At 51.0% G+C, this 15,844-nt stretch overlaps 6 protein-coding genes across 6 annotated transcripts; 3 read left to right on the forward strand and 3 right to left on the reverse strand.

Moving 5' to 3' along the window:
• Positions 1 to 113: 113 nt before the first annotated feature.
• Positions 114 to 1,756, forward strand: N7525_010451 (agmatinase; the record flags this gene model as incomplete). The annotated part of the gene is made up of 6 exons (XM_061215103.1): positions 114 to 715; positions 770 to 991; positions 1,040 to 1,257; positions 1,318 to 1,410; positions 1,470 to 1,620; positions 1,669 to 1,756. The coding sequence occupies 6 exons, from the start codon at positions 114 to 116 to the stop codon at positions 1,754 to 1,756; spliced, it is 1,374 nt and encodes a 457-aa protein (XP_061067615.1).
• A 296-nt stretch (positions 1,757 to 2,052) lies between these two features.
• Positions 2,053 to 3,512, reverse strand: N7525_010452 (Zn(II)2Cys6 transcription factor domain-containing protein; the record flags this gene model as incomplete). The annotated part of the gene is made up of 3 exons (XM_061215104.1): positions 2,053 to 2,530; positions 2,606 to 3,396; positions 3,444 to 3,512. 3 exons carry the CDS (start codon positions 3,510 to 3,512, stop codon positions 2,053 to 2,055), a joined length of 1,338 nt encoding a protein of 445 aa, XP_061067616.1.
• Positions 3,513 to 3,883: 371 nt separating this feature from the next.
• Positions 3,884 to 4,880, forward strand: N7525_010453 (RTA1 domain-containing protein; the record flags this gene model as incomplete). Its single annotated transcript, XM_002561568.1, has 3 exons — positions 3,884 to 4,037; positions 4,104 to 4,346; positions 4,429 to 4,880. 3 exons carry the CDS (start codon positions 3,884 to 3,886, stop codon positions 4,878 to 4,880), a joined length of 849 nt encoding a protein of 282 aa, XP_002561614.1.
• Positions 4,881 to 5,085: 205 nt separating this feature from the next.
• N7525_010454 (ankyrin repeat protein) lies at positions 5,086 to 8,463 on the reverse strand (the record flags this gene model as incomplete). Its single annotated transcript, XM_002561567.1, has 1 exon — positions 5,086 to 8,463. The coding sequence occupies one exon, from the start codon at positions 8,461 to 8,463 to the stop codon at positions 5,086 to 5,088; it is 3,378 nt and encodes a 1,125-aa protein (XP_002561613.1).
• A 1,070-nt stretch (positions 8,464 to 9,533) lies between these two features.
• N7525_010455 (uncharacterized protein) lies at positions 9,534 to 12,266 on the reverse strand (the record flags this gene model as incomplete). Its single annotated transcript, XM_061215105.1, has 2 exons — positions 9,534 to 11,645; positions 11,715 to 12,266. The coding sequence occupies 2 exons, from the start codon at positions 12,264 to 12,266 to the stop codon at positions 9,534 to 9,536; spliced, it is 2,664 nt and encodes an 887-aa protein (XP_061067617.1).
• A 1,121-nt stretch (positions 12,267 to 13,387) lies between these two features.
• N7525_010456 (aminotransferase-like domain-containing protein) lies at positions 13,388 to 14,904 on the forward strand (the record flags this gene model as incomplete). The annotated part of the gene is made up of 3 exons (XM_061215106.1): positions 13,388 to 13,873; positions 13,918 to 14,372; positions 14,454 to 14,904. 3 exons carry the CDS (start codon positions 13,388 to 13,390, stop codon positions 14,902 to 14,904), a joined length of 1,392 nt encoding a protein of 463 aa, XP_061067618.1.
• Between the last annotated feature and the right edge of the window lie 940 nt (positions 14,905 to 15,844).

Here is a 15,844-nt window from a genome sequence, read left to right on the forward strand (position 1 = left end):
TGACATACATATATCATGGAAGGCCCTGCGTTTTACCACCATAGTCAACCAACTTGTATTCACTTCGATACTTTCGAATTCTTCTATACGTAAACCCAGGTCTTGAAATCACAATGATTGCCTCCATCGCCGGCTTTTTTGCCCTGTCTGCTCTCGCCACAGCCCATGGTGACCATGGGCAGTCCCAGCTTGCTGGTCCACACCAAGGACTTTGGTACAACACACTCCCAGGAGATGGTGGCACGCAGGTGAACGACCCCTTTGAACTCAACTCAAGAGAAACAATCTCACTAAACGAACAAGGCCGACTCCGTATTCTCAGGGATCTCAACTTTCGGCCGCCTGCCCTATTACCCATGTCTGGCCAGCGACGCCGAGAAATACGACATCGCATTCCTAGGTCAGTCAACACCGGCCGGTCTACAGCAAGATCATACAAATCCCCTATTCACACTTCTACCAAACAGGTGCCCCCTTCGATACCGGAACCTCCTACAGACCCGGCGCCCGGTTCGGACCCAGCGGTATCAGACAAGGCTCTCGCCGCCTCAATCTGTAGTACGTACCAACCCCAACAAAGCAGAGATGCTTTCACATGGCACGACGGAAGCTCACAAAGATTGGCCTTCAGCGGTGGCTACAATGTGCCTTTGCAGGCGAACCCGTTTACTAGCGATATGCGGATCTTGGATTGTGGCGATGTTCCTGTTACATCGTATGTTTACCTTGCGACGGGAGATCAAAAGACAAGAGACTAACCCCCACATAGATACGACAACGCTTGGGCAATCCGGCAAATCGAAGAAGGACACAACAGCATCCTGATGCGTAAGCCTTACCTTGACGCGAATAAACCGGGTCTTTCACGTGCTGGCAAGACCCTTCCTCGTGTTATTACTCTCGGTGGTGATCATACCATCACACTGCCCTTGTTGCGGAGTATCAATAAGGCATATGGGCCTGTGACGGTGATTCATTTTGATAGTCATTTGTGAGCACTCTTAGCATTACAGTATGGACGAATAACTGACGTGATTAGGGACTCATGGAAACCGAAGGTCTTCGGTGGCTCTCCTAGTGAGGTTGCAGCTATTAATCACGGCACATACTTCTACCATGCGGCGATGGAAGGATTGTTGAGGAATGATACTAATATTCATGCCGGTATCCGTACGACACTGTCTGGTCCTTCAGATTATGACAATGATGGGTACTGCGGGTTTGAGATTGTTGAGGCGAGAGAGATCGATGTTATTGGTATGTTATCTTGTCGATTGGTTGCCGATTGGCTTCTTTTTGTGCTCACGATTGTTTTAGGAACGGACGGTATTATCAAGAAGATTCGAGACCGCGTCGGAACTGACAATCCAGTTTACCTCTCTATTGACATTGATACTCTGGATCCTGCTTGTAGGTCTTTTCTGGAGATGTCTATTGTGGCTTGTTCTGTTGCTAAGAATACAATCCAGTCGCACCGGCTACTGGCACGCCAGAGACTGGCGGGTGGTCCACGCGCGAACTGCGAACAATCATCCGTGGTCTTGACGGGTTGAACTTCATTGGTGCAGATATCGTTGAGGTCGCGCCGGCATACGATACCAATGCAGAGTTGTCGACGATGTAGGTCCCTTTGAGCGGAAGATATGATAAAGACTGACTTGTCTACAGGGCTGCCGCCGATGTGCTATATGAGGTCCTTACTATAATGGTCAAAAAGGGTCCATTGTCTATTGGGGAGGACTCTCATGAGCTGTGAGGGCTTGTGGAGCTGGTGGACATGTCATTGTGGTATTCGGAAGCGCAGCTTTGAAGCTGATGTAGTTAGCTTAGTTTGAGGAGAGAAAGACAACATCGGAAAGGAGGAGTTCGAATGTCCGTTCCATTGTTTCATTTGCTGCGATTCGAAATTGTTTACCGTGGATGAATTAATCGCTGCTCAACATGGAGAGGAATATATACCAGTTTTGCTCTTGCTGCAAAGCCCTGTAGAACAAAGTCTCTGTAACAATATTACCCATCAAACTTCAAATTATTAAACAGGGTAGATCGGGGTCATTTCCCAAAGACCCATCTTCTCGGCCATACCAGCCACTCCCTGAAGCTGGGATGAATCTTTATCTCAATTTCCTCTAACAATTGAAGTGAAGTGCCTTTGAGGAGCCAGGAATCATTAATAGTATGAAGAAGCACACACCAATGACCCAGCATGACCAGAGCTGCAGGATGGCATGCCTCCATATCATCTCGGAACTGTTTGGAAAGTGAGTATGCCCACAGTAGAACCATGCCAGTCTCCACGTGGGGCCCTGCGAGCTCTATCTGCCGAGTCGAGTGCTCAAAAAACTTCAGTGACTTCTTGTAGTCTGTTCGGTAGTTGTGAGGACGCGGTGGTTCGTCCGAGACGGTCAAGTTCTGGCGCGGCTGTGTTTGTTGCATTTGAGGGAATGGGTAATCATCAATAAACTGATGGAGTTGTGATATCCGAACATGGATGTCCGGAGGAAGCAGTGATTGCTGCATGCTCGCTGGGCTGAGAAGGGGTCAGTCGGTTCGGCTCAACAATTATCATGTCCCCGATCTGGGATTGCGAAGACTCCAATCTCACCTTGGAATGAGCGTTTCATCTTCAATCCAGACACAGTTTACAATCGGTGCCAGCTGCGTTCTCCTCAGAGAGGGTAGCCACGGCTCCATGATAGTCTGCAATCCCGTGACGGCGGAAAAGAGCTCCACCATATTGGATATCGGAGCTGGCCAACGGTCCTCACCCAGTCTAATCCGCGTGGCACATATATATAGCGTAATCATAGAAGCAAAGCAGAAAACAGGCTGCCAGTTGCTAGGGTCGATTGGGGAGGAAATGAGCTCTCGAAACTCTTTTAGCGCAGCTGCTTGGTGATAGGAGGACGCCTTGATGTTATTCTCTTTCTGGGTTGGGAAGAGATAGGCACGATGTAAAGCAGAAATAGCAAGGATCCCGTGCATTAAATATTTATTGGAATATCCCTCCACCGGGACAACAACGCGCCAGATATGTCGTGCGTCTTCGCGGATTGTCAGAGCGTTGCATGTCACGGTGCAGTAATGGTGCATGAGTTCAAGATCCGATGCCCAGTCATCCGTATCCAAAGCTGGGATTTCACCTGGCGAGTCGGCCAAAAATTGTAGTAGACCAGATCTACTCTCTGCCTTAGGCTGCTCGTGACCCAGAGCTCTCGAGTTCCCGGCGGGGGTTGCCGGATATGACTCTACGTTCAATGGCGACGGCACGTAAGGCGGCGCCAATGACTCTGACCGAGTATATGGAGTTCCAGTCGGAGTTGATACACCACGCTCAACAAATGAGCATTGAATTGCATGTTTGGTGCAGTTTGTACATGGGTATTGCTCATCACACTACGCTGGTCAGAAAAAGCTGAAAACCCAGGGGATATTCGACGTACTTTTAGTTTTCGTGCCTTGCATTGTGGACAGCCATTGCGCGACTTCCGATGTGATCTTCTTGGGCCCATTATCAAGCAGATATAACAGTTGAAATGGGGAGAAACATTGAATCCTATGCGAGTGCGGATACGGTGATGCGGAAACGAATACGGAAACGGAGACGGAAACGAATTCGACCGAAAAGCCCCCACATGGTCTGTCTAAGCTGCGTAAAAGCCCAGACGTTTCCCAAATGATAAGAATAACGCTCGAATCAATCCATTCAATTACAAGGTCGTCTAAAATTTATAGTGGATCGCGGAGGAGCCCCGTTTCGAAGAGGCTAAGTATGGGCTATGCTGATGGCCCTCGATGGCTCTTGCCCACGTTGATATAAAAGTCCTGTTTCCCCAATTAGCATAAATGAAATAAAACTTCCTAACACTCATATCCTCTCAACATGTCCGACCAACTCAATATATATGGGTACAATCCTTCTCTTCCCGCTGCTGTCATCTTCATCATTCTCTTCAGCGCTACAACTGCCCACCACGGCTATCAGCTCACCAAGTCACGATGCTGGTACTTCATTCCATTTGTGATCGGTGGAATATGTATGTTTAGTTGCTTGTTTACATGCTCGACCGTATAGAGGCACCACTAACTCTCAATTCGTGCAGTCCAGGTCATAGGATACATCTGTCGAGCTGCATCGCATGACAACTTCTATGGAATCCCACTTTATGCGATGCAGTCCCTGTTCATCCTGCTCGCACCGCCGCTGTACGCGGCCTCAGTCTATATGATCCTGGGGCGAACAGTGACCTACCTGCAGGCTGAGCCCCTGAGCATGGTGCCAGTAAAGTGGATGACGAAGATTTTCGTGACGGGTGATGTGTTTTCATTTCTTTTACAATGTACTGGTAAGTAAAGCCCCTTTCAACAAATTAAATGATATCCCAGCTATGGAATAGGAATGTATAAGCTAATCACATCTCATCTTAGGCGGCGGTCTCATGTCCACAGGAGGCTCCATGCGTAACATGGGCTCAAACATAACCATCGGTGGCCTCGTCGTCCAGCTTCTCTTCTTCGGCTTCTTCGTGATCGTCACAACGGTGTTTCACTTCCGCATCTCTCGTCAACCTACCTCCAAATCACAGTCAGATCGTGACCGCACCCGCGGTGATGGCTGGAAACAGCGCAACTGGTTCACCATCCTGATCGGATTATACATTGTCAGCTTCCTGATTCTGGTGCGGTCTGTGTTCCGCTTGGTCGAATACGAAGAGGGTTACGATGGGTACACCATGACCCATGAGGTCTTCATGTACATCTTTGATGCGCTGTTGATGTGGATCGCCATGGCCGTTTTGAATGTGTATCACCCCGCCGAGATCTTGGGGGATGGGAAAGGTGGGAGCCGGGAGTATTCAGATGTGATGCAGCTAAGCTAGACAGCAATTGTTGTGGCTCCTAGGGGTGGCGCACTTCACTAATAGGAATCTTTTTCAATTCTCGTCAAATTTTCCTCATTTCTCATCAGAACTTCAATTACTTTTAGCGCTATATAGAAAACGGGTATATCCAACTTTTGCCCAAAGATCACAAAATGACAAACTATAAGACAAAATATCGGATCGTTACATGCCATAAATCATATTATCGTGATCTGTAGTCCTGACTAGACCGCAGATCGTAACTTTTTCGCACAGTGCCATTTTCTAATCCTCCGACATAGAGATCAGGTCGCCTTGACGCCCCCGTGCCGCGTGTAGAAACAGGTAGCAGACTACCGCCGTATCCAACATCGATGCTCCTCCGCATTCGCGACAAACTTATCATTTTCTCCATCTCCAACGCCTGGAGGGTCTCCTCACCCCGTTCACTTTTCGCAGGAACCTTTCCCCGGTTAGACAGCCATCGTCGACTACCCACACGGAAGAAACCACCAATATCATCAACCGTGAGAGCGACCCAGACAAGCGGGATGGAGATTGCGAATCCAATACCAAATGTATACTTTGCCACATAACCGAGATTTAAGTGCTCGAATTCTTTCAGGTTGATCGTGAAGATGGAGGCGATAAACGATAATGGCAGGAAGACAATAGTAACAATAGTGAAGACCATAATTGTCTTGCTCTGGCGGGTTGTACCAGCCGCCTGATCACGCGCAAAGCGGGCTTCAAAGGCATTGGCATGTTTCTGTTTGAGATCGAGTAGATCCGTGATGGAGTGGTAGATTCGCTCAGCCTGCTTATCCATGCGGTCGATATCCTTCAAATGCATGTCGATCATGCGCTGCTGGTCTTTGAACCGTTTCTTGACCTCAAACTGTGAACGGTGCTGGCCTTGGTACGTCTCGCAGATGACTTCTTGGAAGTCAAGAAGTACATTGTTCTGATGCTCCAGCACGGTCCGGATCATGTTCAGCTCGTCTCGGATGTCTTTTGTCTCCGCCAGGAGATTGGTTTCCTGCCCGATGTCCAGGAGCCGGTCCACAAACAGTGGCTGGCCGTCCTCATCGCAGTAGTTGCTGCTTTCGTCTTTATCGTCAGTCCCATTGCAGGACTTTGGCGGCGAGCTGAAGGAGCCGTTCAGCTTCCGGTGGCTTTTCAACCAGTCAGATGCCTGTCCGGAGGCGTGGTTGAATTGGTTAAAAAGCACAGTCTCTTTGTCTGTAGCTATACCAATGGATGACTCGAACATATCTAGGAACTGGTACTCCTCGTCGCCCAAGCGGTGGCGGTCGAAGACTCCCGAGCATCGATTGGTGATTATCATGGCTAGATCATAGACAGATTTGACAGGGTCTCGGGTTTTGGAATTGATAACCTCAATAACCCCATCCAGCACATTAAGAGGGTCATTCTTGGGCTGGTCCCATCTCTGCGGGAAGGCCGTTACAATCAGATTCGTGCCTAGAACCCACATCCACAGTTGATCCACCATGAATATCTTCGGTTCTGCCCCCATCCCGGGGCTTTTTGTTTGGTACCGGTACACCACTTGATCCTGATCACGGCTTTGGGTATCGATATTTGGGTAAAAAAACTGGTCCAGTGTTCGGCGGACATGGAGGGAGGTCGATGAGGAGGATAGATGTGCGTCGAAGAGCATTTCGTCTCTGGTGCGCCTTCGCTTCATCCCATTGGATACAAAATCCAGCGTTTCCGCCCGTGAGATTGCATCCTGCATCTTCTGCCTGCCCTCCGCGGTCTCGAAGTGTAGATACGGCATGAACACGCAGACATTACATGCCGAAACCAGAGGGTGAGGATCTTTGCAAAAAGTTGATGACCTCGACGGTTTCTCGCTCTGGCCCCACGGTGACTTCCCTTTGGTCTCCTGCTTGGGGGTTCCCGGTGCGCTGCCCGACTTGCCATTGCCACGCTTCTGGTTGTTTTTGTTCTTTTTCCCATGTGACCCTGCCCCTTCATCGTGGAAGTAAGAGTCCGCCTTGTCAGGCTTGCCGCCTGTGCCTTTTTGCTTGCGGGCAGCGGTATCCATGGCCTTCACCTGCCCATGATCAGACACAGGCTCCTCCGAAGTCTCCTCTTCATACCGGCGCAGCATCGTTCGCGGCGTATTCTGACACAACGGCCGCATGAAGTGCGAGTGAGTTCTCTGACCCCGGTGCTGATAGTTAAAAGACTTCTCCAGCCCCTTGAACCCATCAACATCATGGGCTCCCTCCTCAATAAAAGACTTGGTAAGCAGAGCTTCCACCCACGCCATATTGTTCGCCGGTAAGTGAATCCACCGGAAATCGGTCACACGGCTATCAAGAGGCAAGGTGGTAACAGCCTGTTTTCTAGGATTCTCCTGATCCCTCCCATAAAGCAGATTAAACACCGACATGCGCTTAACCCGATTCTCATTATGAAAGTTCCCAAAATCAACAACAGTAGCATCGAACGCCGAACAAGCCTCCTTAACATCATCAGACAAACTGTCGACATTGTTAAACGGCGCAAGCAACAGCACAATATCCTTCCGCTTGAACTGTGCCGCGCGCAAAAACGGCGTACTGCCAAAATTATCCCTAACCCGACGCTTTAGATCAGGCCTCTCGAGAAGACACTGCACAACCGAGGTATGACCGCCCTGCGCAGCAAGATGCAGCGGCGTAATTCCATTTAAAAGCTGCGCATTGATATGCGCGCCTTCGCTCAGCAAAATCCGCACAATCTCCTCACACCCCTTATCACATGCATTATGAAGCGGCGTCCAGCCACCATCACTAGCAGCATTAACAGCCGCCTTGTGCGCAATCAGCAGCTGCACGATATCCGCACGGTCATGAGCCGTAGCAACATGCAACGCAGTCTTCCCGCGCAGCTCAACAGCGTCGATCACCGCTGGTCCAGTCCGCCCCTCCCCCTCCCCCTCCCCAGCATTCCTCGTCAGCAACATCTCCGCCAGCCTCCAATTCCCCGTCGCGCAAGCCCAATGCAACGGCGTACGTCCAAGCTCATCTTGCCCCCCAGGCCCATCAATCGGACACTCCGTCCTCAACAACAACCCCACAACCTCATCCCCCCATCCCCATCGACAAGCCTTATCGGCAGCGAGGTTATGCAAGGCATTCCGACGGCGCAGATCGCGCTTTTTCACGTCTGCGCCGCGCATGATGAGCAGGTGCAGGATATCGGCGTGGTTCTTCCATGCTGCTGTCATGAGGGCCGTGCGGCCTTCTTTATCGGCGGAGTTGGGACATGCGCCGTGGTCGAGGAGGAGACGGACGATTTCGTAGTGGTCGCGCTCGACGGCGCGGAGGAGTGGTGAGGCGCGATTGGAGGGGACGTCTGTTTTCGCGCCGAGGGTGAGGAGGTATTCTGTTGCGGCGACGCAGGCTCGTTCGGCGCTGCGCATTAATCCGATGCGGAGGAAGTTGTCGTTTAGTTGGTTGTACTCTTGCGCGAGGGCGAGTGTCTTTTTGAGGGAGTCGATGTCGTTTGATTCTGCGGCGCGGAGGAGCCGTGGTTCGAGGCGCTCGTGGCTGTCGCTCGTTATGCTGGAGCGGGAGGGTGGCATGGTGGGCAGAGGTGAATTGAGGTGAGGCGATGAGGGGAATTGCGAGGATTAGAGTATGTATATATAGTTGTGTATAGGGTTCATTAATTCATTGCCGGCGTTTTGGGTTGAGTTATTGAGGCTCTTCGAGTTTTTCCCCGGTAAAGACAAGGTACTTGGGGATGGATGGTTAGACAAAATTTGAAAGCTAGACTTGAATCAAGCTCAAGCGACACCAGATGGCCCTTTTCCTGGTCCGGAAGGATCTGCGGGCGTGAAGGTCCTTCTTTTCCTTGACCCCTACTCCCACGAAGGATTCCGTAACCCACACGATAAAGGAAATGAGGCTGTGTGGCTGATCCCTCTCGTATCGCCTGCTTTAGCGGGTTTGACCTCGGCATATGCATGGTTTACAGTTTGACCGGCTGAATCCTTTGATTGGAGAGACGGACACTTCTGTAAAAGTACAGGTAATCCAGGATATGACAACCTTGGAGGGTCCAATAGAGTAGATGGCCAGAGCGCTGGTGTAAACAAAGAAATTAAGAACTTGGTAACTCAAGCCAGAACCATGGATCCGGGACAACTCAATGGCTACCTAGGTACAACACTACAAATACAAACACTACTCAATCGAGAAGTAAATAAACCCTCGTACACTGAATTGTACAAACATTAGAATCTATATTTCTATCGGGCAGCTTCCAGCGTCACAAACTACGGGAAACAGGGGGGAATCCGAGGCGAAGAGAGAGGAAAAGCAGAAAGAAAAATTAGAATGACAAGGTGAAAAGAAAAAGAAAAGCCCCTCCTCCGGAGATGCTGATGCCGATATGCTGATAATTATGATGTGCTTCTCCATGCATGCTGCCCCCGATGAATTAAAAAGTTCTTGCTTTTGTTTTCGCTTCCCTGTGCATCGCGCCGATCCCTCCCAGTAGTTCATGTCACAAAATGCGCCTATCAACAGAAAAATGAAACGGTCAAGAGTATGGAAATCAGAGTCACAAAACGAGTTTGTATTCTGAATGTGCAGGCCGTCTCGTGTCATAGAATCTAATCATAGAGAAAAGACACAAGACAAATGGTATTTAGTGCTTCTTCTTGTCCTTCTTCGGGACTTCCTTGAGAATATCGTCGAAACTCATGTTCGGGTTGAACCGACTAATCGGACGCGTGGGAGGCTCAATGGGAGCAATGCCTGCGGGAAGGGGCAAGGCTTCCAATCCAGGGTAGAATGAGTGGCGATGCTCAGCTCGTTGGGCAGCGGCAGGCGAGCGGGTTCGTGGAATGGCTGGAGGGGGCGGGGTGAGCCCACCGGGGACCATCATAGGGTTCGGGTACGGTTCCGAAGAAGACCCAGCCGACGATTGCTGGGCCTGGTAAGGTGATGATATAGAGGACTCCTCATCGTCGTAGGCGGCGTCTTCCACCATTGGTGGATCGAGAAGAGCGCCCGCCTCGGCCCACTGCTCGGCGACTTGCCAGCAATGGCTGCGGCGGTATACACCTTCCACGCCGTTAATGACTACGTCAGACGGCAAGCTAACAACACCAGCACCACCTGCAACTCCGAACCAGCTGCGAGCAGTCTTGGTGTCGTTCTGAATCCAGGGAGCACCACCACGTGGGGCAATGCAGAGGAAATACTCCACGCCTTCGTTGTAGTGGACATCAGGAACATCCACCACCAGCATGGGGAGGGCTTGAATGACGGAGTATAGGAAGATCCACTGGCCACATCGGAGATCGGTAATGTCATTGATATTCCTGCCGTGCGCGGAGCGACGCTCGAACTGCATGAAGCTCTCAATGAAAGGAGTGGGTCGCATTGCCTCCCGGGTATAAGATCCCATCAGGACAGCGTTGATGTCGGAATCCTTGAGCTTCTTGACGCTTTGCTTGGCCTCCTTCTTGGCGTCAAGCGGTTTCCGATGCAAGGGCTGCAGCGAAGGCATCTGTGGAATGTCGAATGGAATGGGAGGAAGCACTGGTGGTGTGCTACGGTCATACTCGGAGAGAACCTGTCGCAAGGCACGAACGGTCATTTGCTTTGGATCAGACGAATCGGCAGAGTCACTGCCCGCGCCCGAAATATCAATTGTACGCGTCGTCAGGGACGTGCGGTCAACCATCAAATCGTAGAGATCGGTGAAGTCGTGGTACAAATCCAGAAGGAGAAGACGGTTAAGTCCGTTCTCCTCGAATTCGTTCTTCTTCGACCGAGCCTTGGGGGGCCACGATCCGTACTTCTGCCGGTAGTACTGAATCGTAAAGCGGCGGAATTCCTGGAAGCCCGTCCTCCAGTTCTTGAAGCGCACCACCTTGCTTTCCTGCGAGGTAGTCGAGTTGGCGACACCCGAGAAAACAGACGGGAAATCGAAATCCTCGAGTTTGCCGTAGAGACCGCGCAGACGGGTGTCAAGATCAATGAATGCGCGCTCCATGCGCTTCTGCGTGATGGGATGGATGAAGGTATATTTAGGGCTCCGCAGTTGCTTGAGCTCATCCAGCTTTCCAACACCATGGACAAAGCCCTCGACATAGAGCGGATAGTAGCGCAGACGCTCACCCAAGACGATAGCCTCGATCGTCTTCTCTCTGCTTCGGCGGACATCTGCAAGGCGTAATTCTTCACAGTAGTTGCTGAAACTAGTGGTGGCAGTCTCACCAAAGTTGGATGCATCCAAGTTTGAGAACTCGAAACGGGCCAAAAGGACCGCCACGTCCATGAAGATGGAGAAAAGGGTGGATGACTTGGGTGAGGCAATCAAAGATTGGCCGAGCAGGAATGCGAAAAGGTTGCGGAACAAAAGAAGAGTTTCTGTATCCTCCGAAGTGAGCCTTGCTTGCGGGTTGGACACGTCGCAGTTCAGTGGAATGGGGAGATAAAGATGAAGTTCCTGTAATTCCTCGGGTGTATCTTCGAATGCCATTCTTTGGCTTCCCGCACTGTCGTTATCGTTGTCGTTTTCGGGCTGACGGTCCAGCGGCGACATAGGCGGAGACATTGGTGGGTTCAGTGATAATGTTCGGGTTGGTTGCTCGAGGACGCTCTTGCCATCGTTGCCGCGGGCTAGATAGGTGAGGGAGGGGGATTCGGCAAATATGGTGGAATCGACCTTGAAAGATGGAGCGCGGCCGGTATTCTGGGGGAACAGATACACATAAGTGTCACCTTGTTCATTCCACAGTTCCTGGATCTAAAAAGTGACGAAAAAGAAAGATTAACTTAGAGCACCTCAAAACGGACTGAGTTCGCGTATGCATACCCGTTCTCCTCTGGACAATGGTCCCAGATCATAAACGACCTTTTGGTCCAGTCCTGCGATCCAAGCAGCCGGAAGCATGGGACTTGCGGGAGTTGGCCGCTTATCCATTGAGCTGGCGCGCGAACGACCGGGCATCCAACTTCTGCGCTTCGACGGTGTGCTGGGGCGAGAATCCGGGTTCGATCCAGGGATACCCAACCCTGCCGAGCTGGAGGGCCTGCTCATATCACGACCTCTGCTCTGCGGACGGCCAACGGGTGAACTGGGCGCGCTGTTTGCCAGATCTTGGTTCACCGCCAGCAGTGAAGGTGGCGGGGGTAGACTCTCCATATCGAGGCTATCGGGCATGGTTCTGGGCTCCGAAGAGAAGACGGCATTGGGGGTTGAGACATGGCGAGTGGGTTTTGAGCTGCTCCGGCGTCGCTTGTCGATGGGATTTTCCGAACTCAAAACTGGGGAAGACGCGGGCGAGGATTGGGAGTCCCGATCTTTGGAACCCAGCGAAAACAGAGATGAGATCCGCTTCGCCGACTTAACGGGAGCTGACAACATCCTTGATACAGATGTTGGAGGATAATTTTTGTTCGGGGAGGAAGGCGACCCGGAGGTAGAGAAGTTCAAGCCCGCATGGGACTGTAGGAATGAAGTGTTGTACTTGGCAGGTGATGGGAGGAGGATTAGGGGGGGGTGGAATGGATCGGCAGGAGGGATTGGAAGAATGACAGGAAACTTGGGTGTCCTTAGGGAATGGATGAGGCTAAGCTGAGATCCAAACAAAAAAAAAAAGAAGCAAAGAGGAGAAGCTCAGGAGATGATAAAAATAAGAAAAAGGTAAATATCGGAGCCTCCCATTTTATTTGACTTATTTTAGTATTTAATAATATAATACAATATACCTAGGTAATACCTAAGATTCATATAATACGAAGGGGGGAAAGGGAAGAAAAAAGAAGAGACGGAGCACATTCGACCCGATGCCAATAATAGAATGAGAGGTTCCCTGGCTGTGCATGTCTTGGATGTGGACCCAATAAAATAGGAGAATAGGAGTAGGAGATTTATATACATCTGTCAAAGAAATAGAAGAAATATACATGATCATATTTACAATTCCTTTGTATACGGAGTGAAAACTTGAGTCAAAATATCACATCAATTATATCAATTAGATTATCAGAGAAATAACTCGATTTGGAAGTAGAAGCCTAACATTCCTCCCCTTGGGAGTATCCAATTAAATCCCACATATAAAACACGATCATACCCGCTATGATCCGATATCACTCATACGGACTGGGGGATACAAGTCCATACTAGCCTGGTATTGCCAAGGCACCTTCTTATGACATGCCTCGATGTTCTATATATATATATATATCTCTCTCTCTCACACATGATCTGAGTACCTTGCTTAAAATCGAGATATATCTAAAATATAGTTACAAACCCAATATCTGTATAGCTCCCCCAATATAAACAATAATACAGCTCCTGTTCCCGTTCCCCTGGAACCGTTCAATTCCCGATCTCGGATGCATCGGTGCCCACCTGTCCAGGCACTTCGCCACATCCCACCCGTGGAAGCCCAAGCTCTTTACCCAAGCACCAAACTATTAGTTTTAACCTATACATAAGTAGATGATATTCATGATCTACTTAATACCCAATTCGTCATGACTATCGACGTTTCCACCAAGACCATTGACCTCCAAACCGGCTGGCCTAACCCCGCCCTCCTCCCCGCCCCCATTCTCCGCCACTCCGCCACGACCGTACTATGCAATCCCTCCATCTCAACCCCAGCCCTCCTCTACGGCCCCGATGAAGGATACGAGCCGCTCCGCACAAACATAGCCGCATGGCTGAGCGATTTTTATCAGCCGTGCGAGCCCGTCTCCTCGAAGCGCATCTGCATCACCGGCGGGGCCAGCCAGAACCTGGCATGCGTGCTGCAAACCTTCACAGACCCAGTCTACACGCGGAATGTATGGATGGTCGCACCGACGTATCACCTGGCCGCGCGCATCATGGACGACGCCGGCTTCGCCGGCCGCCTACGCGGGATCCCCGAAGATGACGAGGGCATCGACATAGCGGTGCTGGAGAGCGGTTTACGCGCCGCGGAAGAGAATGCCCTGCGCACTGGGAATACCGAGCCGGTAGGACAATCCTGGGCCCATGACTGAGCTGGCATGACTGGCAGTCACCGTGCCATGCCACTGTGCCATCATTTATTGAGTCCCGGACTGACCCTGCCCCTCTTTCCCTGCAGAAACTGAAACCGCCCAGGCCCTGGCGCAAGATCTACAAGCATGTCATCTATGCTGTGCCGACCTTTGCGAATCCCTCGGGGAAGATTATGTCGCTGCGTAGACGTGAGGCGCTCGTTCGTCTCGCCCGTCAGTACGATGCGCTTATCGTTACGGATGATGTGTACGATTTCCTTCTGTGGTCGGCCAAGCCGCAGGGAGAGGGGAATTTCGGTGACCGCGCATGTGTTCCGCGCATTGTCGATGTGGACCGCTACTTGGACGGTGGCCCACAGGATGAATGGGGACACGCACTAAGCAACGGCAGTTTCAGCAAACTCATCGGGCCTGGGGCCCGCACCGGCTGGGCCGAGGCGTCCGAAAAGGTTGCCTATGGATTATCACAAACGTACGGGCCACCGGAATGACTGGACTGACCAACCCTTCTTCTCGGATCCGGATTCGCAGACTGACCCGATATCGCTTGCAGAGGCTCTTCCCGATCGGGCGGCGCTCCTTCCCATTTATGCGCCGCTGTCATTGACCAGATGTTCCCTACAGTCATACCAAACCACATCCGCGACGTCCTACAACCGAAATACGCCGAGCAGTACCACACCTTGCTATCCGCAATCCACGAGCATCTCGTTCCGCTGGGTGTCACAGTCCCAACGCCTGCCGCGACGGCGGGTGGCTATTTTATGTGGATTGGACTACCAGCGCCTTTGCTCGCCGCCGACGTAGTCCGGCTAGCGCAGAGCGAAGAAAATCTGCGCGTATCTCCAGGTGATGTTTTCCAGGTCCCGGGAGACCCGCATGTGACTGAAGGGTTTTCGGGTCATCTGCGTCTCTGTTTTGCGTGGGAAGAACCACGACACTTGACCGAGGGCATGCGTAGGTTAGCGCGTGTTCTCAACGGTATGACTCGTACCCATGACTAGGTATTGTGGCGTTGGACTTTGGATTCCACGCCACGTCGGAGCCACGCCAGCTGGTTCATAGTACGGTCCGTACCGTCCACTAGGGACGCGTGGCGCTAAGTAGACAATTTTAAAACGTAGTCTTGCCAGCTCATACAAGTCTCTTGAGTTGGATATTGGGTACACGAGTGTATATACCTGAAGCTCTGCATCGGGCATTTGCACTCTGCAAACCTGAGAGTTGGCCCCCGGGGTCCAAGGTTATTTTTGGAACATGATTAGTCAAAGACACACACCTGGGCAGGACAAGACCATGTAATTCCAGAAACAGGGGGCATAATAAGACCCGAGACAGTTTCAACAATTTCAAGGATCAAAGGGGAAGCCAATCCCGAGCGGGTCCTGATCCTCTCAGGGGGGAGCAAAGCTTGGCCTTGAGACTTTCTCCCCCTCTTCCCTTCACTATGACCAAACGCCAACCCTTAAGTCGACCTTGGGGAATTCCCGATGTGTCGTGGCCTGGTCATGTTATCACATTGCTTTTTCTTTGTGATCCGTCATCAGGAATCTTTCCAAGGTTCAAACACCCCCCCGGAATGTTCATCCATAACTTTGGGACGCGGAACGCCCCCTGACAACACGCGGGGGATATACTCTTTTGACTCGAGGCGTCGAGTCTCGTGTGACAATGTCTACATTACACAAACACAGACACATACATGCATTTTGAAGCAAACGGAATAAAGTGATATCCATGGATTGTTCCATATCAGTTCTGGGAAATCGGAGTTATCGGGACTATTGAATTCTACATCCACTCCGTACTCCGTATTGAACAAGGGGCCCCACTCGGGTCAAGGGCCATAGTGATACGCGACAACTTGCAATGCTCGTCCTATCCCCCTGTGAGCATATAACACTGCATCTCAGATGATTGGAATGGATGACCCGGCATACCCTG

Source organism: Penicillium rubens (assembly GCF_028828025.1).
Source record: "Penicillium rubens strain IBT 27055 chromosome Unknown utg000004l_segment0_segment0, whole genome shotgun sequence".
Classification (NCBI taxonomy): Eukaryota; Fungi; Ascomycota; class Eurotiomycetes; order Eurotiales; family Aspergillaceae; genus Penicillium; species Penicillium rubens.